Source organism: Mycteria americana, chromosome 6, assembly GCF_035582795.1.
Source record: "Mycteria americana isolate JAX WOST 10 ecotype Jacksonville Zoo and Gardens chromosome 6, USCA_MyAme_1.0, whole genome shotgun sequence".
NCBI classification, from domain to species: domain Eukaryota; kingdom Metazoa; phylum Chordata; class Aves; order Ciconiiformes; family Ciconiidae; genus Mycteria; species Mycteria americana.
In genome coordinates this window covers 61,380,942-61,404,659 of record NC_134370.1, presented here as the reverse complement: position 1 = coordinate 61,404,659, position 23,718 = coordinate 61,380,942, and the positions used below count along the sequence as shown (strand labels likewise).

The following is a 23,718-nucleotide window of genomic DNA, read 5'->3' as shown; positions in this document are numbered from 1 at the left end:
CCCCTCTCTGTTTTGGGGGCGGCGGGCAGCACCCCAACCATCACCCCTCAGTTTTGGGGGCGGCAGGCAGCACCCCAACCATCACCCCTCAGTTTTGGGGGCAGTGGGCAGCACCCCAACCACCACCCCTCAGTTTTGGGGGCGGCAGGCAGCACACCAACCATCACCCCTCAGTTTTGGGGGCAGCAGGCAGCACTCCAACCGCCACCCCTCAGTTTTGGGGGCGGCAGGCAGCACCCCAACCATCACCCCTCAGTTTTGGGGGCGGCGGGCAGCACCCCAACCATCACCCCTCAGTTTTGGGGGCGGCGGGCAGCACCCCAACCATCACCCCTCAGTTTTGGGGGAGGCGGGCAGCACTCCAACCGCCACCCCGCGCCCCTCTCGCCCGCGCGCGGGCCTCCGCCAGAGACCTCTCCCTCAGGGGAGTTCGCGCCCTGTGAGGAGCCGCGCGCAGTGGGGCCGCCGGTTCGAGCCCCGAGGGGGGCGGCTGGTTTGGGACCGGGGCGAAGGGCACGTTCACCCCGGTACTTTCGGACGAGACGCCGGGGGGGGGGTCCCGCCCGGGCGCCGGCGGACGCGGGCCCAGCGCACATGTGCGGCCGCCCGGCACATGCTCACTGAGCGCGGCGCATGAGCAGACGCGGCGCGGGGGCCATCGGACATCTTGGGCCGCCCCGCACGGAGCGGGGAGCGCCACCGCCGGGCCCCGGGGCGGGAGCAGCCCGCCGCCCCCGCGCCTCCCGGCCCGCCCGCCCTGGCGCCGGCTGCCTTCCCCTCCCCCGCCTCCCCCGGGCTGCTCAGAGCATCCCTCCTCCCCTCTTGCATTTGTCTTAATTCTTCTCAGAGACAAGATGGCAACGCCGGCGGCGGTAAACCCTCCCGGTGAGTAGCTGCTGCTGCCGTCGCCCCCTGCGCTGCAGGGAGTCCGTCTCGCCCCATGTGGCCCCGCCGCACAACACGTCCCCCCCTGCCGTAGGCACACACCCGCCCCTGGGGACGGTGCGGTCCTCGCAGCCATGAGGGCGGGCAGCCCCCGCCGCTCTCCCTTGCGCCTCCGTGCTCGTCCCGCGGGTTGGCGGGGGCCGCTGGCTGCGGGCCGGAGGGGGCGCGACGCCGGCGGCGGGGAGAGCCGGGCCGCCCCGGGCGAGGAGCCGCCCTGGGACCGCGTCGAGGCAGAGAGCCGGGAGCCCTTGGCGGGTTTCTCAGGCTGCAGGAGTCCGGCTGCCGCCTCTCACTCCGGGTTGTTGCCGTTGGGTGTAGGCACTGCAGAAATGAAGAGTTTTGCATAAGCATACGCGGTCATATGGCAGGAAAAAGAGAGAGGACGCTTTGCCCTGCCGAAGCCGGGCGGGAAGGGTGGCAGTGGGGCAGCGGGTTTCGGCTGCACCGTGCAGACCTGTGTCTTGCCCTGGGAATCTGTAAGAATATTTGCTTTTCCTGCCTGTAAATTGGCCAGGTTTATTGTCGGGAAGCAAAACCGGCTTGCGAAGCATTGCTTGGAACCAAAACAGGGTGTCGAACTGACCGAGGGCACCTCAGTGTGTGCAGGGTCCCTGCCATGTGTTTATTTTCTTGCCAAAGGATGCAATAAATACTTTCTGTTAATACTACATTTATTGAGAGAAAAAACTTCCTAAATTTTCTCTATGAATTTTTCGTGAGGGAAGACATTCCCTGACGATACGTTACGTGTCTGTGAGATGCAACGTCTATTTTGTTGAGTGCGCGATGGAATAAAATGGGTTTGGATGAAATGGCATAGAACCTATTTTGGAGAAGTACTTGGATCAACTTAGTGTTGGATTAACAAGTATCTGACACTAAAAATAAGTGGGACAACTGATCTTGCACTGGGCTCAATACTAATGAAGAATATTTTTATCAAAGGTGGATTCTACTTTTACTTGTTTTAATATGTGATAACCTTCTGTATTTTTTTTGTAGAGTTGGGTTCAGTTATGACAATTAAGGGCTTGCTTAACACCAACTAATGTTTAAAGGTTGTTCTTCAGATTAAATTCTGCTGCAGTTGGTCATGTAGTTGTCATACTGAGAGTAAATATTATGATATAAACAATTAATTTGGTTCAGTAAGTGTCAATAAAGTAAGCAGGAACAGATCTTTGCCAATCAGATTAAGTTTTAATATCAGAATTCTACATATTAAATGAAAATCAATATTTAATGGAAGGTTATTAAATGAATGTTATTTAGCTTCCAGGATGCCATGCCGCGCATGATAATGGAGAGTTTCATTGCGTGCACACATAGCTAGAATCGGTGTCTGCTGTTTTGCGGACAAAGTAGGATATGAGCAGCCTTTTTTGACTTAGATTTGGTTTACCATTCTCCTCTCTGCTCCTCCAAGCTATGCACTGAAGGAACAGTCTGACCACTCAGAGGTCTATGCTGAAACCACTGAATTACAGTAGAGCCTGGTCCCCTTTTGCACCAACCGTTTCCGAATTCTGTTTTCACCAGCCTGCAGCTGAAGCCACAAAAAGATGTGGTTGCAGGAGGTATGGTATGCACGCACCGCAAAGCAGCCTCAGAGTAGGGCTTCACAGTTGTTCTCCTGTGACCACTTTGTGCATTTAGAGACTGCTATGGGATTATTGAAGAAACATAAAATCATATGAGGGAAATGAGAGCCAAGTGCGTTGGCTGTATGCATCGCTGTGCAACGATCTGACACAGTTAAAGTTGATTTGCAGTGTGGTCCTCAAACACTCTTAAGCACAGACTGCCGGTCCACCGGAAGGATGAGGAAACGTGTTGGTTTCCTGAAGTGAACCAATACTTACTTCTGCAAGGCTGAGGTTACAGAGCATCATTTCACTCCTCGTCTAGGCAGTTGGAACAGATCTGATCTGAAAGACAAACTCACTGGCTGTTAATGATCCTCCCACATTTTCTGTGCGTGAGCGTTGCTGTCAGACAAATGTAGCTATGCATGGACGAAGTCAAAATGAGGAGTTTTTGAGCTGTGAAGAGGTGAGGAGAGGAGACCTTTGATCTGTAGCGTAGTGCTGTGTTTGCTCTACCAGGGACAGCAGAAGATAGAGAGCTGCATGAAATACCTTGATTTATGCTATGCTTTTTTTAAAGTCATAATCTGTTGCTTTTGTTATTTTTTTGGATTAACTGCAAAGCAGTGCAGAGAAACAATTGAAAGCTGTAGCGAGAGGATTTTAATACTCCTATTTTCTCTTGGGGCCAGATCCTCAGCTGGAGTAACATGAAAGTAGCCCTATTAGTATTGGTGAAGCTGTGCTGCCTTACGCCAGTTGACTTTCTGATCCACGATGTTGGGGGAGCACAATAGGGAGATTAATTTGTTAAGCATCTTTAACGATGATTAGAAATTACAATATGATTAAATTTTTATTAAGCAATTGTCTAGGGTTCTAATAACAGTTGATAATTTAGGCAGGACATTAACTTGCAGCTACCACAATACAAATATATGTGATTTTAGTCATATTCTAGATAGTGGAATGGGGATTAGCAGAGACAGAGAAGCTGGGTGTTCTGTAATTCTGGATGGGAAAGTCTTTCAGTGTGGGATCTCCTGGTACAGAACCATGCACTGCTCTGCAGCATCATCTTTTCTCTCATGTTAGATACAGGTTTATCCACTTTCCCACTGACCTTTTTTTAATGGAGAGTTTGAGTTATGAAAATTCATGGGAACAGGAGCAGTTTGCAGCCTGTTCTGGCTAGGGCTCACAGGAATTGCGGTATCAGGGACTGAATCATGGGGGGGGTAAGGCCACCTTTGTGGGCTTCCTGGGCTGTGTTAGATCTAAACCAATAGTTCTTTTTGGTGAAGGTGTTTGTCCATAGCTGCAACTAGACATCGCACTGACAAAACTAGAGGGGCTCTGTGAGATAGTCTTCTTTCTTTCTCCTTTCTCCTCCCGCATGCTTAACCTTGGAAATGGGAGCTGGTTAGAAGTACTTTGTTCGTTTTTCGTAATCTGGATGACTAACTGAAGTGTGAAACACGATACAGGTGTGTGGGAAGCTCATCTGCATTGGCACAAAGCATCAGAGTTAATTTATTTCCTCCTGAAATAAGATTGGCATATTAAATGGGATTTAAGAACAAAAAAATTGTGGAGGTGTAACAAGCATTTCATAAATTACTGCTTGCAGCAAAGTAACTTAGTGCCATGTCTGTTTTAAATTTATATATTTTTGGAAGGCAAACTTGTCCATAACTGTTGCTACTTTGGGGTCAAATTTTGCTTAACTTGCGGTGCAGTACATGATATGGTGATTCTTGTATTAGCCAAGTTGGGATGAAGGCATAAAACTCTTAATGCATTCAGCATTTTCTTTTCTGAGATGTTACTTGGTCTTGGGTGACGAGTTCCAGCCTGGCTCAGTCTGATGGATGGTCCCAGAGCGGCAACTTTCTGCCGTGGTCAGGTGATGTGAAATGAACTGGTTGTATCCTTTCAGCTCTTCCTGGTGAGGCATCCCTAGAGGGAAGGGCCACCCTGCCTAGTACCCACAGATGTGTTGCCGAATGCCACAAACTCTTAAGTCGAGTTAGAAGAAATCATGAGATTTCAGAGTTTATCTAGAGTTACACTAGAGGGCAGATCCCTTAGGATGCATTTTTGGCTTAATTTTAAGATTTTATGAATCTTTAGGATTGTATTCTTATATTTAATTGAAAAAAAAATAGTAACTGGGTTGTTCTCATAATCACTAAAGCTCCTTTAATGATTTCTTTTTAAGCAGAGAGCCTGAAGTCTAAAGGTATGGAGAACAATATGTCCCCAGAAGGGCATCTACTAGAGATGTGTTGAGACAGAGAGAGGTGGTGGACCATGAGAAAAAGGAGTTGTTGTGGCTTAAGACATTACTATTACAACCACAGTAGCTCACAGGGGGTACTTTTAGCCTGTGGCTAATCCAAGACATAAAAAAATTGGGCTTGAAGAAAGATGATTAAATAAGCTCTCTTTACTTTCAGTTTGTAATGAGTTAACAGCAAATTTTATGTCATATCAGTGAAAACTTGTAACTCATCCCTGCATCTGGGCTGTTGTTTTAGGCAAGTGCATTGTGTTCTGGGAGCTGGTTTTGTTTGTACATGTTTGTTTGACTTGGGAGTTAAGTGGAGATAAATCATTCTCCTGTTTCAGCCGGACTTTCTGAGAACCAAATCATCTGTTAGCCAGTCTTACATTTGCACTCAAGTTACTAAGATATTAAGTGCTGTGGACAAGTTTTCTTGATGCTGCCCGTTCCATATTCCCCAAAGGAATTGGCTTTCTGAAGTTGACAACCTGGCCACTCTTTTCTTTAGCTTTCATACAGCTTTGAAATTGGTGATTAAAAAAAGCTACTTCAGTGTTTTAGATTTCAAAATTGTCTATTCAACTCAGAGCCCAAGAGTTGTTGTGTTTTATTGCTACAGTAGTAACAGCTTTGCCCTTCATTACGATACAGACTATCCAGTAAACTCCAAAATCAATTTAGCAGCATCCTAGGGAGTAAATGGAGTGTTCTAGTGTATAATGGGCTCTGATGTTTCTGGGATGCAAAAAAGTAGCCTTCTTTCTAAGATAATGTTAAAACAAAGGTCTCAAAAATGGAACACTCATTAGCTAATTGGAGGTTTAAATTGCAGATCTTTCTCTTCTCTTATTTTCATATCTTTCTTACTGCAGAATTGGCCCTTATTTCAGTCAAATTGTGGTATGAGATGATAGTGCCTCTTGAATTGTTCTGTGATAATGTTTTGTCCTTCAGGACTGTGTAACGAACAGTAACTTGCATTGAAGAAATGTCATTTTTCTAATATATAGGGCATACAAAAGATTTCATTTCAGGATATCTCTTCTATCATGGAATATTTATTTAAAATTTGTATATATAGCTTGTGGTTAGTTCCAAATATTTTTTCAAATAGAATAATGTTTTCCTGTGTCTCTTAATAAAAATGCAAACCAAACAGAGATTGCTGATTTCTGTTATACCAGATGGTATTGCTGATTTTTCTTTCCAGTAAGAAAAATTGCTATAGAGATTAGGTAGCAAAGGAAAAAAAATAGCCTTTTCAAAACAGTCAAGGCAAAATAACACTGTTGATGTAGTGATTATTGTTATTAAGAGGACAAAAATGGGCCTGTCATTATGAAGATGTATTCAGAGATTATGCTTAAATGGCTTGTGAAGATATGTGTGTCGTTTAGGGTAATTTTTGGGGGCTTACTGCTTCATAACTGACAACTAAGAATGAAAAATGTCTTAATTCAGTGCTACCTGCAGAAGGTACAATGTTATTAAAATTTGCAATAGAAAAGGGAAAGAGAGGTCTTGAGTTTAAGACATGGGAATTTAGATCTCAGGTCTTGTTGTAGATGTCTGGCAGATTTTACAGTCTATCTATAGCACAGTGTCTTTGGGTGGCCAGCAGTGTTTAGAGATAGATGAATCAGCTCTGGATGAGCTGTTCTGTCTAGCCAGCACTGTGGAGTGCAGAGACACTGCCTTGGGTGCAGAAGAGTGCAGATACCAACCCAAACTACATTCTGTTCTTGACTGTCAGAGTGTGCTTAACAAAGGTTATGCAGGAAAGAAATCTGCAAAGATAGAGGTGCTCCTTCACCCATTCTGTAAGATAATTTGAGCAAAAAATTAGGTTTGCTGGACAGGCAAAAAATTTGAAATTTCAGAAATCTTGAGTGGGTGCTTGCTGTATAAGCAATTGGTACAGTTTACTTCTTACTAACAGTATTTCCTTTGTTTGGATGTGAAGCATTTCCTGTCACCCGATCTGTATCAATCATTCTGTCAAATGAGGAAAAGAGAAATTTTATAAGGCTGCATTTGTACATTTTAGTTAGTTTCTGATTATAATCCAAATAAGATAGATGCACAGTGTTAGCAAAGAAAAAACTTCAAAAAATTAATCATTCATCATCTTCCATTGTTTAAAATAAAAATCCAAATGAAAAGTAATTGATTGAATAAACCCACATGGACCAAATACCCACTTTTTGGCTACTCCAGAAGGAACTACTTTGTCACAAAATGTTACAGGATCTCAGCAAAATATGGCCTTTAAAGTACCTAAGTTACATGGTTTGAAACTTCAGTACCAAACATAGAATGCCAATTTTTTAACAAGAGCTGATTCAAACTTTAATTTGGATAGTCAAAATTTCAAATGGATCTTGGTTTTATTGTTTACGTGGATTAATGGCCGTAGTCATGCTATGGGTAATGAACTAGAAGCTGTTTTCAAGATAGATGTAATTTCCTTTTTTGTACCCAAAGCACGCTAGTGTTCCTTGGGCAAAGCCATCTGCACATGGAGAAAGAGAAATCCTTTGTTTTGGATACTCTACATATTGATGAATGTTTCTAAACTTTCTGCTTCCTCTCTTTTTTGTCAGCTTTTATTTCCATTTTGCCTATTTTTAGTATTTCTCTCCTATGGTTTCAATCCTACGTTCTACTTATGTGCCTCTACCTTTCTTACAACTGCTTTTTAACTACCATATTTTAACTGTGGTGCTATGCTGAGCTATGTATTGACTTCTCAGTTACTGTTGTTTAAATGTAAATGAATCCTGGCATTGTACTGGTGCTACTCCCAAGTCTTTCAACAGCTTATAAATTCACACTCAATTCTATAGATAGCGTCTGAAGTCCGCCTTGAAGAAAAGTGGTACTTTTTCTGTTATAAGTAGCAACTGTACTGCATTCCATGTAACCCAGCAGGTACTGTAAGGTATAATCAGTTGGCTCAAATTAGGAGCCTCTATTAGCTTACATCTGCCCTAGATGTATACATGTTGCTTTTTTGTTCAAGGACAGCTCATAACACTTGTTTCAAATGTTTAGATTTGGGCTGCTGCAGTTTTTCTCATCTAAATGTCAACTGCATGTGACAAATAGAACAATATAAAATAATTATAATTTTTTCTCTAATCAAGCAAAAAGGGTGTTGAATTGTTTAATTACTGGCTTTGCCAGCATGCAGATGGGAAGGCTTTTCAGGTAAGTTGCTCATACAAAATGCCTGAAATGGATAGTAATTAACAACTGGCTCTTCATTGGTATGTTAATTACACTGCCATTTGTCCTGGTGCCTGTCCTTGTTTAAATGTTCAGTTACACTGAACTGAAGCATTCACTTCCTGGCAAACACAGAATGTATCAGAACAGTTTGACTCTCAGATATATGCAAATATTTTATGGGAAGAGGCATGCCAGTAAATCACTGAGCTGCAAAGAACAAAAACACTGCATATTTGTATTCCTCAGAGGTAAAAGCAAAACCTGTTTCTATGGAATATACAGGCCTGATTTTGAAAAATGGTCTCCAGTACTTTTCCTAGTAATAATCAAGAACACAATTTCATGCAAGTAGATAATTTTAGGGACTTGTTACTGCTGACTCTTTCTGTTAGTAAAGGTAGGTGGACATCTGGGTGCTACTAAGTGCCCTTGCAATGCGTGTATTTTTAAAACTGTATTGCCTGTAATATCTGTATGGAAAACCAAACTGAACTGGAAATGGTTTTAAAACTCAGGATAAAACTGATTATTTTTAATGCAAGGAGAGTTAAAGTAACTTCTTATGAATAGATCACATCAGGAGTCTCAGATCTTATTTAACTTACAGTTTAATTCTTTTGAGAATGCAGATTGTCTTCTGTTATTTGGATGGTGCTTTGCAGAGTGCATCCCCAATCTCCAGATACTACTGCAATAAGTAAAAACAGACTGCATCTGGCGTGACTCTCTAAGTTATTCAGTAATGTCCTGAACAGGGGCATGCTGGTAAACTTATGTGGCTGACCAGCATGTCAGTATGAGGCTAGTATTTTAATTTGCTAAGGTTCTGTCACATGGAAAGCGGTTAATCTGCCCAACGCACAGTGACCCTCAACATGTGACAGAAGTCAACCCCTGAAACTAGGCACTGATTGGAACAGTAGCTGTGGAAAGTGGATTATAGTCATAAAATTAGCTATAAAATGGCACTAGCTACTGTGTGTCACTGCCCTCTGAGTCATGTTTGATCTGTTTATTGACAAAAAATTTTATTGCTGTTGGTACTGCAGAGCCGATACAGCCATAGATGAGCTGGATTTCCATTGTTTTGTGTCCAGCGGGCAAAGTTGCTAGCTCAGTTTTGAGCTCAACTTTAAAGACCTAAAGTACTGTTAGCTAGAAAAGCTTGGGTTTGAAATGCTAAGTTCTTATGTTCCCAACTACTGAGAGGCAGCTCATTTTACAGCAGTCTGTGGAGGCTGGCCCTGTGAGAGAGTTTGGGGAAACAGAGGTCAGTCTGATGACTACTCCTGTGGGTCATGTTCATGTCAAAGTATATGCGGACACCAATGATTTCCTCAGATTTTTTTTTCTTTTTAAAGCACCCTTAAGAGATTGCCTGGCCTTCTGTGTATAGCTCTGTCACCCTGAAAATGCTCTGCACTTTCTGTAATGAGTAGTGGCTTGACCAGTAGAAAACAAGGCTGTATAATGAAAACTTCACTTTATTTTTATGAGATTTTCAGCAACCTTAGGAACACAATGGCAAATTATTGGAGCTATGTAAAGGTTTCAGTGTTCCTAAGATAAATGTTCCTCTGCTAATTTGTTTTGCTGATGTTTTAATGTAAAACAGAAAATTTTTCTGGTTTATGTAAAAAAAAAAAAGTTTAATTTGCTGTGCAATCAGGTTTGTGGGAACAGCAATTGCATCTTAGCTGCATTGTATTTTTGCTTACCAGTGAAGGCTTGAAGTATGCATTTTCATTGTTGAAATTAAAGCAAGTGAACCATCACTAAGAAAAATACAGGAGCATTTTCAAACTCTCTTATGAGGACTGGAAAATAAGAATACTTTCTGAATGCATGGGCACATTTCAAAGGTGGACTAAAGTCCTAATAATTATTCGTCAGCTCCTTTCTTGTAGACATCTTATCAGACCAGAATTTCTGTGAAAATAACTTCGGGGGTATTCAGACCTTCATTGACTATGAAGCATAGCTTAGATGGAAGAAGTGTCTATCTGCACTGCAGAAGGACCGATGCCTCCTGCTGTGGCCAGGACCTCCTGCCTGCCGGGTTCTTGGAGGTTACCATCCATGGTGCTGAAAGGGCATGAGGGACTGTGCTCCACTTCGGCTGCACCACAGTCCTGGTGTAGGTTAAGGCTAATGGAGTGGGTTTGAGCTACATCTCTGAGTGATGACCATTAGCAGTGGAGGTGTTGAGGACTCCTCGTCTCCTGGCTCTCTCATCATGGTGGTGATCTCCAGCAAAGAGGACAGTGGACTGTTGGAATTAAGAATGTCTTAAGTGAATGTGACAGTCTTCCCCAAATGCCATGTGTTGAGGCCTGCAGAATCCAAATTTTGCAGTTCCTACACAAGTCCTTACAAAATGTGTAATGACTCTGTAGAGTCTCTACCAGAAGCTCTGTGCATCTATGAGTTAAGGTTGTTCCAAGTGAAACTGTTTCTCTTGTTACATAATGGACTGGATTCTCACTAAGAACAAAATGTGCAAGATCAGACTTGTGTTACATGGAACCCCTATTCAAAAATAGCCCATCACAAACATTTTGGAATGAAGTATAAAATTTCCATTATGGATACTTACAGAATAAGACATCAATAGAGAGTTTTCTTCCTTCTTTGTTGTTGATGGGCATTGTGAAGTATATAGGTTTATATGAGTCTTTGGGGCTCCTTGTAGTTTATTCAGGCTTGAGGCTTGGTTCTTGAATGATCACAGCTGTTGGTTTTATTTCTTCTTAATTAAACTGAGTGCTTCTGTACTTGCTGTACTCTGTCTTCCTCATACAACAAATGAACCTGTGCCTTTCTGAGCTGTAGTAGTCTTCTGGTTAAATATGTCTTGATACTCTTTCACTCTTCAAACAGGCTAACATCATATGTTTCCAAATTTTTTCCTGACTCAAGACTTAATCTTATTTTTTTAATGGTGTTGTCCTTCTGCTTCTTAAGCCCTTCAGTTCTGAACTGTAAATGGGACTGAGGCTTATGATCGGTTTTAACATTTTAGTGAAACCTGCCAGTCTGAATATCTTTTGCTCTCCAAAGTTTTCCCTTTTGTTACTTGTGTTTCTCCTTCCAGGTTCCGTGCATGTTTTAAAAAAGGAGGCCGTGTAAATATGTAAGTAATGTTCAAGGTTAAGCAGCTGTAGGATGGCACTGTAAAACAAAATCTTAGCGCTGGGGTACAATACCTTAATTAAAAGATGGGTGGTTTTACTTGTTGGCATTTTGGTTGAGTAGAATCAGTTGGAGATGTGTGAGTGGGTGGAAAGAACATTAACATGAAGTGCATGCTGAATTATGTTTTGCTTGAGGAAAACTATTCATTAGTCTCATAGCTGGCACATGCCTTTTTATTCCTTCTCTAAAGTAGTATCTGACTACTTTGATGAAAAGGTTGATATGACATTAAGGAATTGGTTCTGCCTTATCTACTGATGATGTGCAAAAGCCTTTCTGCCCTTGGCGGAACTGAATTAAGACATAGGCAGCATGCCAGTCCTCACTTTGCTCTAGGAAGGGCATACATGTGGTAAACGTTTCAGGGTACACAGAGTCATGGCTCCATCTCTTAGAGCGTTACATGTGGAGGTTAATAATGTTGTCTGAGTTCAGCTCCAGACCTCATTGTGTCTCCACCTAAGCCCCTTTGTTGGTATTGGTTTTTCAAGATGGTCTTAAGGGCAAAATGTTCTTTCATCATTGCTAAATTTAAAATGACTGTGGTAATTATGAGTAAGAATTTCAGAGACCCATAAATTCTCACTGTGCAGGAAAATTCTTGGCTGTTACAAGCTGCCTGCATTTTTCACTTTTATTGCTGGCTGGCTATCTCATGTCTGAGACCTGACCAGGAAAGAAGACAGTCTTGTGGTACAGGCACTGGACAGGGTTCAAGTTTACTGCAGACTTCCTACTTAACCTCTGACAAGTAATATCCCTGTGCCACAGTTAAGTCATCTGATTTTTGTTTCCATTTCCCTTACCTCCAGTTTGCATGTTGTGGTTATAAGACTATATATTCTGGGATGCTTTTTTCATATGCATCTGTTATAAAATGACATATTTGTCCAAGACTGTAGAGTGCCTATCCTGGAGGAAGCAGAGAATATTTTTTTTTTCATTATGATTTACTAATTGATAATGTTTTAATAACAGACTTTTATTGCAACCACATTTATGTTGGATTAGCAAAGATTTTTTCTCCCTTTGAAGAAAAGGAGATTAAAAAAAGCAGAATATACAGCTTCTTTCTCCTTGGAAACAGCAGATATTATTTATTCCAGGCACATGAATAACCATTAATTTGTATTTTTTTTTATACAAAGGTATGTTGTTGGGATAATGTGCTTTTTAAGCGTCTTGGCAAAATACACATGAGCATAAATGGATAGCTATTTCAGTGCTGAACTACCAATGATCCACCTAGCTTTAAAGTCTTAATATAGGCTTTGCAACTTATTTCTTGCTGTCTTGACTTATGGTTGCTTCTGTCACTTAATTTGCCTTTGAAAACACATTAGTTTGTCCTCAGCCAGTTACTGTTTGAATTAAGAGTGTGAGCAAGATATTCATTGCTTCATACACAAAAGAAATGATCAAACTATATGAAAAATACAGTTACACAGAGTGAAAATTATGAGAGAGTTTTCAAGTGTTTGTTGTGTGTTTGAGAGTTGAATTTAAAAAGTAGGAAAATGCATTATATGGGGTATTTGGTTAGTATGTTAACTCAAACTGCTCTTTAAATCAAGTCAATGAGCTATCACTGTCACACATTTCCAGAAATTAAATCATGATTCTTTCTAATGTTGACACGTAATGATAAAGTATTTGTGGTGATTTCTTAGTAAGTGCATTTGGCTGCCACCGGTCGTTTGCTTTGTTGCGCAGAGTCCCTGTAGTAGCTGGAACCTGATCGCCAAGTTTGGCATTCAGAGTAGTTTTATATGTCCTTTATACTTGTCTGTGCTGCTTTTCAGTCAGCAAATATCAAAGCAAAAAACTTAGTTTGGTCAATATTTACAGACAAATACTCAGCTTGTTTTTTGACAAACATCCAGTTTGTTTGTAGTGAGGTTTTTTCAGTATCGTTCTTCACTTCTGTATTTGATGTATCCACAGAACTGTCTGTATACTTTTGGGAACAAGTGGCTTGTAATGGATGTCAAATCATGTTTAATATGAATAAGGGGACATGGAAAAATAATGGGTTTTTTGTTATATGTTTTCATTTGTTTAGTAGTTCCCTGGTAGAACATCCAGTGAATTCTTGTATTTTGTAATTCTGAAAAAGCAGTTAGAGCATGGCCATTACAGCTGATCACTTCTTGAAAGCCTAGCAGAGCTTACCTGGAAACATAATTTTCTCTCTTATTTTAAAATTGGTAATTTTAAAAAGCAAGGTATGAGATTTAGTATTATAAATGCTGTTCAGGAAATAGCTCTGTGAAGAAGTTAAGTGGAAAAAAGTGTTCCAAAATTCATGACAAATTCTTGGGTGTATAGTAAACATGAAGTAACACTAAGGAATCTTCTGCAGCAGAGCACAGCAGCATTTTGTATTTACTATATGCCTATGAAGCTTTCCCTTATGCCATAATGTTGGGGTGTTCTAGTTGGAGTATTTGTGGGAATGAAAAATTCTAGAAAGTAATGCAAAAAATGCAAATGCAGCTGCCTTTGAACTTCCAAAAGCCTGTGGGCTTTTATTATTTTTTTTGTTATTTGCAGACATGAAAGATATAATACGTGAAATTACCTAAAAGGCAGAATATTCTAAACAGTGTAATTAATGATCCTGGGGCAGTGAAAGGTAGAAAAATCACTTAAGACCTTTATTTGTAACTTTTTTCTGCTTGCAGAAAAATTCAGGTTTTGGGAAACTCATCTTCAAAGACGAGGGTAGCTGCTAATATGGGTTGATAGGTCAGAGCAGTTAAGACTTCAGAAGATGTTCTGAAAGTTGTCCTCTGCTGGAGGTTAAACTGAACACATCCAGATCTCTGATAGGTGCCAGCTGAATGTTGTGCGAAGACTGGTGTACTCCTTTCAGGTGGCTTTTCAAGGCCCAGTTTGGTTTGATTCTGGAATTTTCTTATCCACAGCCCTTTTCCATGGTCTGAAGGCTGGACTACAGTGCTTCATAAACTGGGCCTGGAGTCTGGAAAAATAATGGTTTGGAGTAATAGATTACACAAGCAGTCTGTTCACTTGTACATCTCGTTTGAGTCATGTGAAGTTTTTGATCCTTGTCGCTGCTATGGGAAAGTGAGGTTAGCTGTTTTCTCCTATCTCTAGAGAAAAAAAATAAAAGAAATGTTAATCAGAAAATCTCCTTTGACTTACTGGAAGTTTAGGAAGGGATAAAATGAACTGAGTGTTTGATATGCAAGGCTCAGACTGAGTTTTCAAAATTGAGTTAAATGTGGTTTTTTTCCCCTGCAATTTTTAGACAGAGAACGTTGCATTAGAAATTGTGAGGAAAGGGAGAAGTACTAAACCAGACCCTATTTTTAGAACCTGTTTTGTGATGCGTAGTGATATTCTTTTTAGGGTGTTTCTCATAAATATTCTTGTTCTTGGTAATAAATTGGGATGTGGAAACACCTGAAAGGCCAATTAATTATCATAACATCAAATAAGCATCATTTGCTTGTTGATCAAGCAGAACTGAAGTCATTAGTGCTATCAGTAAAATACTGTTTAATGAAAACAATAGCATTCTGATTACCCAACAGTGCCCAAGGACACTGTAAATATACTGATAATTAAGTATTTGGTAATACAAGTTGCTGTTCTGAATGAAATTTAGAATTAACATACCCTTCCGAGGCACACTTAAAAAAAGTCTTTGTAATAAATAATAAAGGCATTTGAAGGACATGAGTAAGTCATTTTCAATGAATAATTTAAATCAGAGTGGTCTAAATTTTACGTCTTTGTAGTTGGACTATGTTGTTCCTGAGCTTTCTGCAGCTGATGGGGAGTGGATGTCTCCATATGTGTGGGTGCGTCACAAGGGCCTCAGGTCTTTGACCCCAGTGTGGTCAGTGGCTTGCAGGGCAGCTCGTGGGCCACTGCCCAGCAGTAGTGGTTGGTTTAGTCTGATGTAGTTTGACAGTCACCACTTCCTCAGAAATACTTTGTGCAGATCTTTCATGGTCTTCCTTACCAGCTCCTCCATGACTTGGCTCAATAAGATGACTACCAGAGATGAATTCTCCTGGTTATTGACCCATGCTCTGTTGTAGTAGGGAGGTCAGGTGCAAGATACCAGTTCTGTCTTGGTCTGGCTCCTTGGATTTTCAAATTTTTAAATTCAGGATAAATTTTATAAATGCACCTGTGAGCTTACACAATGCTTACTGTGCTTGTCCACCTCAATGAAAATGGATTATAAGGATATATTTATGTGAAACAATTATAAGAGGGGACCAGGAATGAATTCATTCACAAAAACATCTCTGCTCATTATTTAAGAAATATCTTGGTAAAGTTCTTCCAACTTGAACTAAAAGTTATAGTCATAAATACTGCCTTGCACGCTCATGAAATCTGATAGCTGACTTCTGTTGTAGTTAACAGAAAATATGGTCAAGAATCAAGAGATATTGGCTCTCAGGTCACATAAAATGACTTTCATGTGAATTCTGTGCATTGCTGGGAGGAGAGGAAAAGTAAAATAGTCGAGAGAAGGCTTTGGATTCCTAGGAAAGATAGGCTGCCCCTGATCCACATGTGGTTAAGATCAATTTTGGTCAACGTTGTAGGCAGATTTATTACCCATTACCTTTATTTCATTGCATATTTACAGCTATTCAGTATGTTTTATGTAGTTGATAGGAGTTTAGAGCACTGTCATCTTGTTATGATGTAAACTCTGGAGAACCACAGTATTGATCTTGGTAGGGATTTTCTAGTGTATACCATTTTAACTATTTTCATAGCAGTTTCAAAACAATTTCTGCAAATTGACAGTTGAACTTGTAAATGAACAAAATAGATTTGCGATCAAGCACTCATATTTGGTCAAAATCTAAACCAGCTTCTATTGCTGGAAAAAAATTGCTGGATAGATAGTAAAAAGCCAGACTTTTTGATAGAAGATAATAGAAGTATTATTTTAAAATAAATAATTTGAAGATGAGTGAATAAAAATGAAGTCTCAAATAATGACATAGTAACTGCTCAATAGTTTATCTGCACTCATTGTTATTATTTATCATAAAACAATTGCATAGGCATTTATAAAAGGACATTGGCTTGTAAACATCTTTGGACAATTATGTCGTAGAACAGGGAAATGAAACAAGATGAGGAGTTTGGGGAAGGGCAAATAGCAATGATATAAAACTAGTAATCAGTGACCTAGAGCAAGGGCATACTATGGCAAATGGTAGATTTGATTGTTAATTAAATAAATTAATAGTGGTAGTTGGCTAATTTCTTACCTTTGTAGAAGCAGCACACTTGAGAAATGTTGTGTCCCCTGCTCATGATGTAAAAACTGGCTGTCCTGTCCCCAAAAAAAGATTTTTCAAGAGTAGCATGCGTTTCCAGCACTGGCCAAAAGCAGGTGCTTGAAGGAGTATAACATCAGAGCAAGCATGTGTGGTGCTTCCCCTCGGTACCTTCCCACCCTTCAGCCATGTGTGACTCGGAGGCTTCTTGAGCCAGGCATGGCATTTGTATTTTGTACCCCTCAGTGGATTTCTTTTCCACAATTTTGGACAGGCTCTGCTAAAACCCATATAAACTTCTAGCGTCCACAGCTTCCCATTGGGGCATCCAGAGATAGATATGACTGGTCAGGAACACTTGGCAAAAGTAATAAGGGTGCAGGAAGATAAAAAAGGTGAAAAGGGGCAATTTGGTGGGGGGACAATTTGATGGTAGCTGAAATGGTTTCACGTTGCCCTTGGGGCGTGGACAGCCTTGGGGTGGCTCCCAAGAGGGGACGAGGAATGCAATGGGAGAAGCAATCTAGGCTCAGCTGCTCTTTTTTATACGTGTAGTCATGAGGATGGCCCGCAAGGGACATGACATTGAGCAAGGCAGGAAGTGAGGAATGGTTGGATGAGAGGGTGTATCTTTCTGTGTCGACAGAAGTCCAATCTCAGTGAGTCTTAGCAATGCGGAGGCAGATGCGACAGAACTTGGACATAATTAGAATCACAGTAAAGCTATTCATAGAATCATTTAGGTTGGAAAAGACCTTTAAGATCATCAAGTCCAACCATTAACCTAGTACTGCCAAGTCCACCACTCAACCATGTCCATAAGCACCACATCTACACGTCTTTTAAATACCTCCAGGGATGGTGACTCAACCACTTCCCTGGGCAGCCTGCTCCCCAATGCTTGACAACCCTTTTGGTGAAGAAATTTTTCCTAATATCCAATCTAAACCTCCCCCGGTGCAACTTGAGGCCATTTCCTCTTGTCCTATGGCTTGTTACCTGGGAGAAGAGACTGACACCCACCTTGCTACAACCTCCTTGCAGGTAGTTGTAGAGAGCAATAAGGTCTCCCCTGAGCCTCCTTTTCTCCAGGCTAAACAACCCCAGTTCCCTCAGCCGCTCCTCATCAGACTTGTGCTCCAGACCCTTCACCACCTTCATTGCCCTTCTCTGGACACGCTCCAGCACCTCAGTGTCTTTCTTGTAGTGAGGGGCCCAAAACTGAACACAGTATTCAAGGTGTGGTCTCACCAGTGCCGAGTACATGGTGCGGTGTTGTGGGTTGTTTTTTGAACTTGCACTGAAACAAATTAAGAGTTACCCAGTTGGCTCTTTGCTTTTCTAGGGAGCAACAAATCTTCCCAAGCCCGTTTAACAAACAGTTAGTGATAATGTTGTGGAGCAGGGCCATGCGCAGGTGTTTTACCTAATTCAGTGTTATTGTGCTGGGCTTTAGTGTAGCTTTAGCTTGTCTTGCAGCTTCCACTTTACCTCCTGGTGTTTTGCTGGATGAAATACAGCAAATGTTCTGTTTTAAAAAGGGAAAAAATGTCCTGTACGTGAATTTCTAATGGAATGCCAACCAAAACAAGCTAAATGAAACAGACTTGTTAAATGAAGATTTAATGGACTGAGCATGATCTGTCTCTGAGAAACTTGAAGGAAAGTCATTACACTTTATTATTTTTTCATCGTGTTTTTTTGCTCAGGCTGGGTGTGTGCTTCTACAGTTTTTGTGAGTTCATTAATGGGTTAGCTTTGGCCACTTCTGCGTAACAGAACAGCCATATACGGTATTTGCTAGTTCTGATGCTAAGTAAAAATTATGGAAAATAACTTTGAATGTTACCTTCTGTTTCTTGCACACAACTTATAATTATGCAGTTATTTTTGGCAAATACAAAATGTCAGAGGAGGAGGGAGGATCACCATTCATTTCAAATGGAAATGATGCATAGTTTGGGAAGCCTAATTTTTTTGTAATTGATTTAGTACTTTTGCCACATGTCACTAATCAATAAAACCAGAGCAAATTAAGGCAGAAAACAGTTAAGTGAAGAATTATGTTGTATCAGTGCATGATCATAATATAATGGACTAAGACCAGGTAGGGTCACATTCAGACAGCATAAATGATCCTGCTGCTGTTGACTGCAGTTTCACTGTGACCCTTCATGTAAGCTAAGGACCTGCCTTCCTTTGTTTAATAAAGGTTCCATCAATCCTGAAACAGCCTTTCAAAGCCAGATTTTCATCCTCTCTGCAAACTGGCCTTTTACAGTGGCTGCCCTGCTTCCCTGCCCAATTTGCATGTGCACTTTCCCACCTGTGACTATTTATACCTGAGAGGCTTGCCAAGTGTTGGAGGCTCAAGTTGTGTTTTCAATGCAAGGCTAGTCCAGGGCTTTGGAATTGCTTCTAGCCCACTTTTTGGTCTACTTCCAGACTTTGGACGCGAGAAGTGCTTTTCTTCTAATGCATCTGTCCATCGTAATCATCGTGAAGACCTAGGTGCTGTTCTGCTTGAGTTAAATCGCCCACTTCTGCAGTGAGAAAGATTTTTTTTCAAATTTTAGAGGCAAGCCAGGCACTTAGGTTCAGGTGGCAGCATTCAAGTTCATTCTACAGTGAAGATAGAAGCCTTGTTTTAATTCTGAGGGGGTTTATTATTTTCCAAGACTAGAGACACGCTTTCAGAAGAAGAGCCATTAAGGCCTCTTTTTTAACCTTTCCTCCTTATTTTGAATTCCAGCAACCTCTTTTTCTTGAGGGGAATGGTCATAGTGTGGCAGGACTTGTCAGCAGTCGGATGTATTGGCTTATTAGAGGGAATACAAGAACTAGTTCATCTAAGCCAAAGGCTGAATAGGTCGAGAAAAGATAACAAGGAATTATGGATGAGAAGTAGAAAAATAGCCAGGGAAAAATGCATGGGCATACATGAGAAGGTGAATTGGTGCCATGCTGTTTGTCAGGAAGATAGGAGGAATGAATAAGCAGCTACCCTTTCCCTTCTTCCCAACCTAACCTTAGGTAGTAATGTGCATTTTCTGTCTGTGCTTCAAGTTGAATTTTTTCTATAACAATCTCTGCAGTAGGTGCAGAGGTGTGACTCCAGGTCATGTTCTGGATCATGCTAAAGGCCATTCTGAGTTTATTCAGTTGTATATGGGTTGTTGGTCATTCAGGCTGAGAAGGCATAGGCAGCGAGCATGAATGTAGTCTGCATCCTTTTCTTATGCCCTGATGTCTGCGGAAATTGTTGTGTGTCGACGATGGGGTAGATCTGGATGAATGGAATTACCAGACATGGCTGGCATGAACAAGGTGATTAACATGAAAATTGGAATTAAAAATAAGAAGTATTGCCAAAGTAGCGTTCAAAATCACTCAGGAGTACTGTATGAAATAATTTTTGGTGTTACAAGTCATAAGATTGACATTTCCACAACTGGGTTTTTGGGTGCCGTGTTCTCTGCATGCCTAGTTTTAGATGCTTCAGAGGACCCTGATTTTCAGTGTTGGCTGCTCATCCTGCAGGGATCTGTCTCGCATTGTCCCTCAAGCTGAGCACTTAAAGCAAGAGTTCCCCTAAAGTAGACCAAAACTCTCTTTGTCAAGGTCTACTTCTAACTCTGTGTCTGCATCCCACCTTCTTTTGCACATCCCCATGGTGTTGTTGAACTACAGGGCACACAAAAAAGTATGGTTTGTACTGAGATTCCAGGACTCCACAAATGGGTTGTGTGGACACAACGGTGAAGTGTGGAAGCATCGTAGAGGATTTCAGCTTCTTGGCTTCAAAATCTGCTCTCCCAGTCTACTGATGGTACATACAGTAGATATCTCTTAGATTTGTTACATCGCCCTAGCTTTGGCGTCTCCTCCAGAGTCACAGCAGAAAAGGCAGTGGGCAAGATAACTGGATCTGGCCGCTAGACCACCAGTTAGGCCACTCTCTTAAATGGTTGGTCACTGTCTCTGCTGAACAGTCAGTTCCCCTAAATGATCAGCTTAATCGCATCATCTCCCCCCCGCTTCATGTATACTTAACATTCACCTGTGATGCAGATGCATGATAAAGCTTTGATTTTAATTTTAAAAAAGGGAGTGTTTCTCTAGTAACTATTTACAGTATGCCCTAATTTTTCTTTAAGATTATGGGGGGACACCTCCCCCTCCCCCTGAAAGTACAGGGCATCTTGGTGGAGGAGACATTTTTAGATTAAGTAGGATTTATATATTATTCATAAAAGCCCTCCCTATCTTAGGAGCTCTTTCCAGAACCTAAATGGTTAAAGTAGAAAATGTTAGTAATTTTGCTGCAAATAAATTGATCAGTATGCAAGACGGTTGTCACCGGCTGAATCATGGTCCACAGTTAAGGTAAACAGATCTGTGATGACATTTTCTGAGCAGAATACCAATGCTGCTACATTTCTTCCCAGAGGTTTCTGACACTTCTTATATGCGGATAAAATTTCTCTCCAGGAAGGTTTTGTTCACAGGAAAGAAATAGCACCTTTGTAAGAGTCTTCCTTAAAGGTGGGATTTGTTATAATTCCTGATTTATTTGTTATCATAATTGTGTTAAGAGCATGGAAAGGAATGTTTTTGCTTTTCTGCATATCCTCTCTGTGCAGTAGATCTTTCTGATATGGAGTCTATTTAAAGTGTCTGGCAATGGAATGCAAGTAAAACAGTATTAACAGAGTTATCAGGAACAATGAAAATGTTTTATTTTTTATATTCTCTGAGAGTGAGCTCTGTTTTATAATCTCTGTAGTTAACATGTAAAAGCAATGACTGAATATACAGCTAGATTTTTAGCATAGGTGTTTCTGTGAAATGTTTTTGGCTACATGACGGCTTCATATTTTCATTGGCATATTCTAAAGTAAGAGATACGATTTAGTTTATTCTTAAATATCTCTGTGCTAGGCAGAAAATCCCCTTTGCAATTGACTGCAATCAAAACCTTTTTGCTGAGACACATCTAACTCTCGTATGACTTCAGGGTATGGAAAAATACAGTTTCCAAAGAAGTTTTTGAAATCTGCTTTCTTAGAACATTTAAAATCTCTGTGTACGATGCTGTTCACGGGAGAGGGCACGTTCGTAATTCTGTATTTAGCCTTAGATCCACATTTACTTGAAGGTGATTGACATCTCAGTCGTTCTGTGGATTAGCAGCTGGAAATCTGTCGCATTTGTATTGATAAAAGTAGAATCTCGTTTGTTTAATCAGATGCTGGTATCTGACTTTAATCCCGTTTATTACAGCAGATACTGAAGGATAAAAGAGCCCTGTGGAGAGCATGCTCAGTGGTACCTGACATGTAATAGCAAACCTGGAACTGGTCATTACAGTTAATGTCAGGGCTTCAAAGTCTGTTGAAGTCAGTAAAAGCATTTCTCCAGTAGGCTTCGGGTTTAAACCTGGCCCTGTCCGTGTCTGGCATGTGTAGGTGAGAGGAGTATAGCCTGGGATGCCTGAGTGGCTGAAAACAGTGTGGTTAATAGGACCTTTTGTAAGATGGACTTACAAAGTCTTGTCATGCACAGCGTCTGGTTGTATTTCAAAGCTTCACAGCAAGATGTATGGCTGTGGTTTCTGGAGAGAAGCAGAGCAGGAAACACTGTCTCCGGAGCTGTGTGATGCAGACTGTGAAGATACCTGGCCAAAGAGCTGTGCTTCTCTTGGGGGTGTCTCAGCAAGTCACAGATCTGTGTCAGAGACGAGTTTGAGCTGCATTTCAGGCAGTGGATCTGGGGTGGGGCTCGAGATTTAAAGTTTGGGCTTAAGAGCCGTGGTTTAATAATTCTCTGCCTAAAAAGAGAAGTCCGGGTTCATCCTGGTGTGTTGCACTGTCCAGTAATTCTTTCTGTGATTATGGTTCACGTGGACTTTCAAGGTATCCTTGTGCAGCATTTAGCTTGCTTTTCATGTTTTGCTTTGCAAAGTGCTCAGTAGCTGGTTTTGTACAGATCTCTATAACAAAGTTTGAGATGAACGTGGAATTTATTGGGAATAAATCCCTGTATTTTATCTATGTGTTTTTAATGTACATTTGCAGATTGTCTTTTATTTCAAAAAGATATTTTGGGGGTGACCTACACGCAGTGCTGGAGGAAGGTGTAATATCCAAGCTTGGAGTGTTCAGCAGTGAAATTAATTTTGGACAGAAATGAAGGGACTAATTCTGCTGCTTTTACATTGAGCACTGACATTGTCCCTGGATTAGTGTGGCTCCTCAGGGATCCCCAAGATGAACATGAGTATTAGTGACAGGATCAGGCCTGTGTCCTGGCATGACAGCGATAAGACAAGAGCTGTTAGGTGTCATCTAACCGGAAGAATATCCATTAAAGATTGTGAGTGTTGTTCTGGGTTTTATTTTAATAGCATTTAGGTGTTCTTTGGCAGATCTCTAGGCAACTTTCTAACTTGGAAATTAAATACTGCGTGTATTTTTGCAGCAGAAAAGTGATTTCTATTTTCTTCTTAAATACTTAAAAACTTGTTTTAAATAATTTTTTTTCAGAACACTGCCTTGATGGTTATAGATGATTTTAATGAACATTCAGCCTGACCTTGTTTTACTTTCCGAACATTATACCTTTATGTTCATGTTTTACTTTTGGTTAAAGTAAGCAACACTTGTTTTATTTCTGTTGGCAGAAGGAAAGTCCACTCTCAGAAGGTCCAATCTTAGAAAGAGGATAGCTTGTTTCCTAATGTTCATTGCTGCTGAAACACTAATGTGAACATCAGTGTTAACATGTGTCTGGATGTGGGTGTAGATGAGCCTGGAAACATTATCTTTATGATTTATTGACCCAGCATGTCCTTTTTTTTTCTTTTTTTTTTTTTTTTCTTTTTTTTTAATTATATAACCAACTTGACACCTGCTTCTGTGGTGCTGGGCTTTCATACTAGTTTATGCTACAAAAGCATAGCTTCACTTAAATTTAGGGCAGCCCCTTGAAAGTGTGTTGATGTAATGTCACACAATTGCAGGTTACCCTTCTGATTTTGTACTTTTTTTTTTTCTTTAGGTCTGTGTCCAATGCATACTCCTTTTTTTTTTTTAATGGTAATAGGCTCCCTGGAGTACCTCTCTACCACAGTATTTCTATCTGAGATTCCACTCTGTGGGTGTCTTTTTTCCCTCTGTCTCTCTTGTTTTCT

The 23,718-nt window shown here is 40.9% G+C and overlaps 1 protein-coding gene across 8 annotated transcripts in view; it reads left to right on the top strand.

The window, feature by feature from the left end:
- The first annotated feature begins 653 nt into the window (after window positions 1-653).
- The window catches only part of ARNT2 (aryl hydrocarbon receptor nuclear translocator 2), a 164,866-nt gene continuing 141,801 nt past the window's right edge, over window positions 654-23,718 (top strand). For all 8 annotated transcript variants that reach the window (XR_012776269.1, XR_012776268.1, XR_012776267.1 and 5 more), the window contains exon 1: window positions 654-885. Coding sequence is in view for 4 of the 8 variants with exons in the window: in XM_075506195.1 (XP_075362310.1) it covers window positions 855-885 (31 nt within the window). In the remaining 4 variants the exon portion in view is untranslated. The remainder of the gene's footprint in view (window positions 886-23,718) is intronic.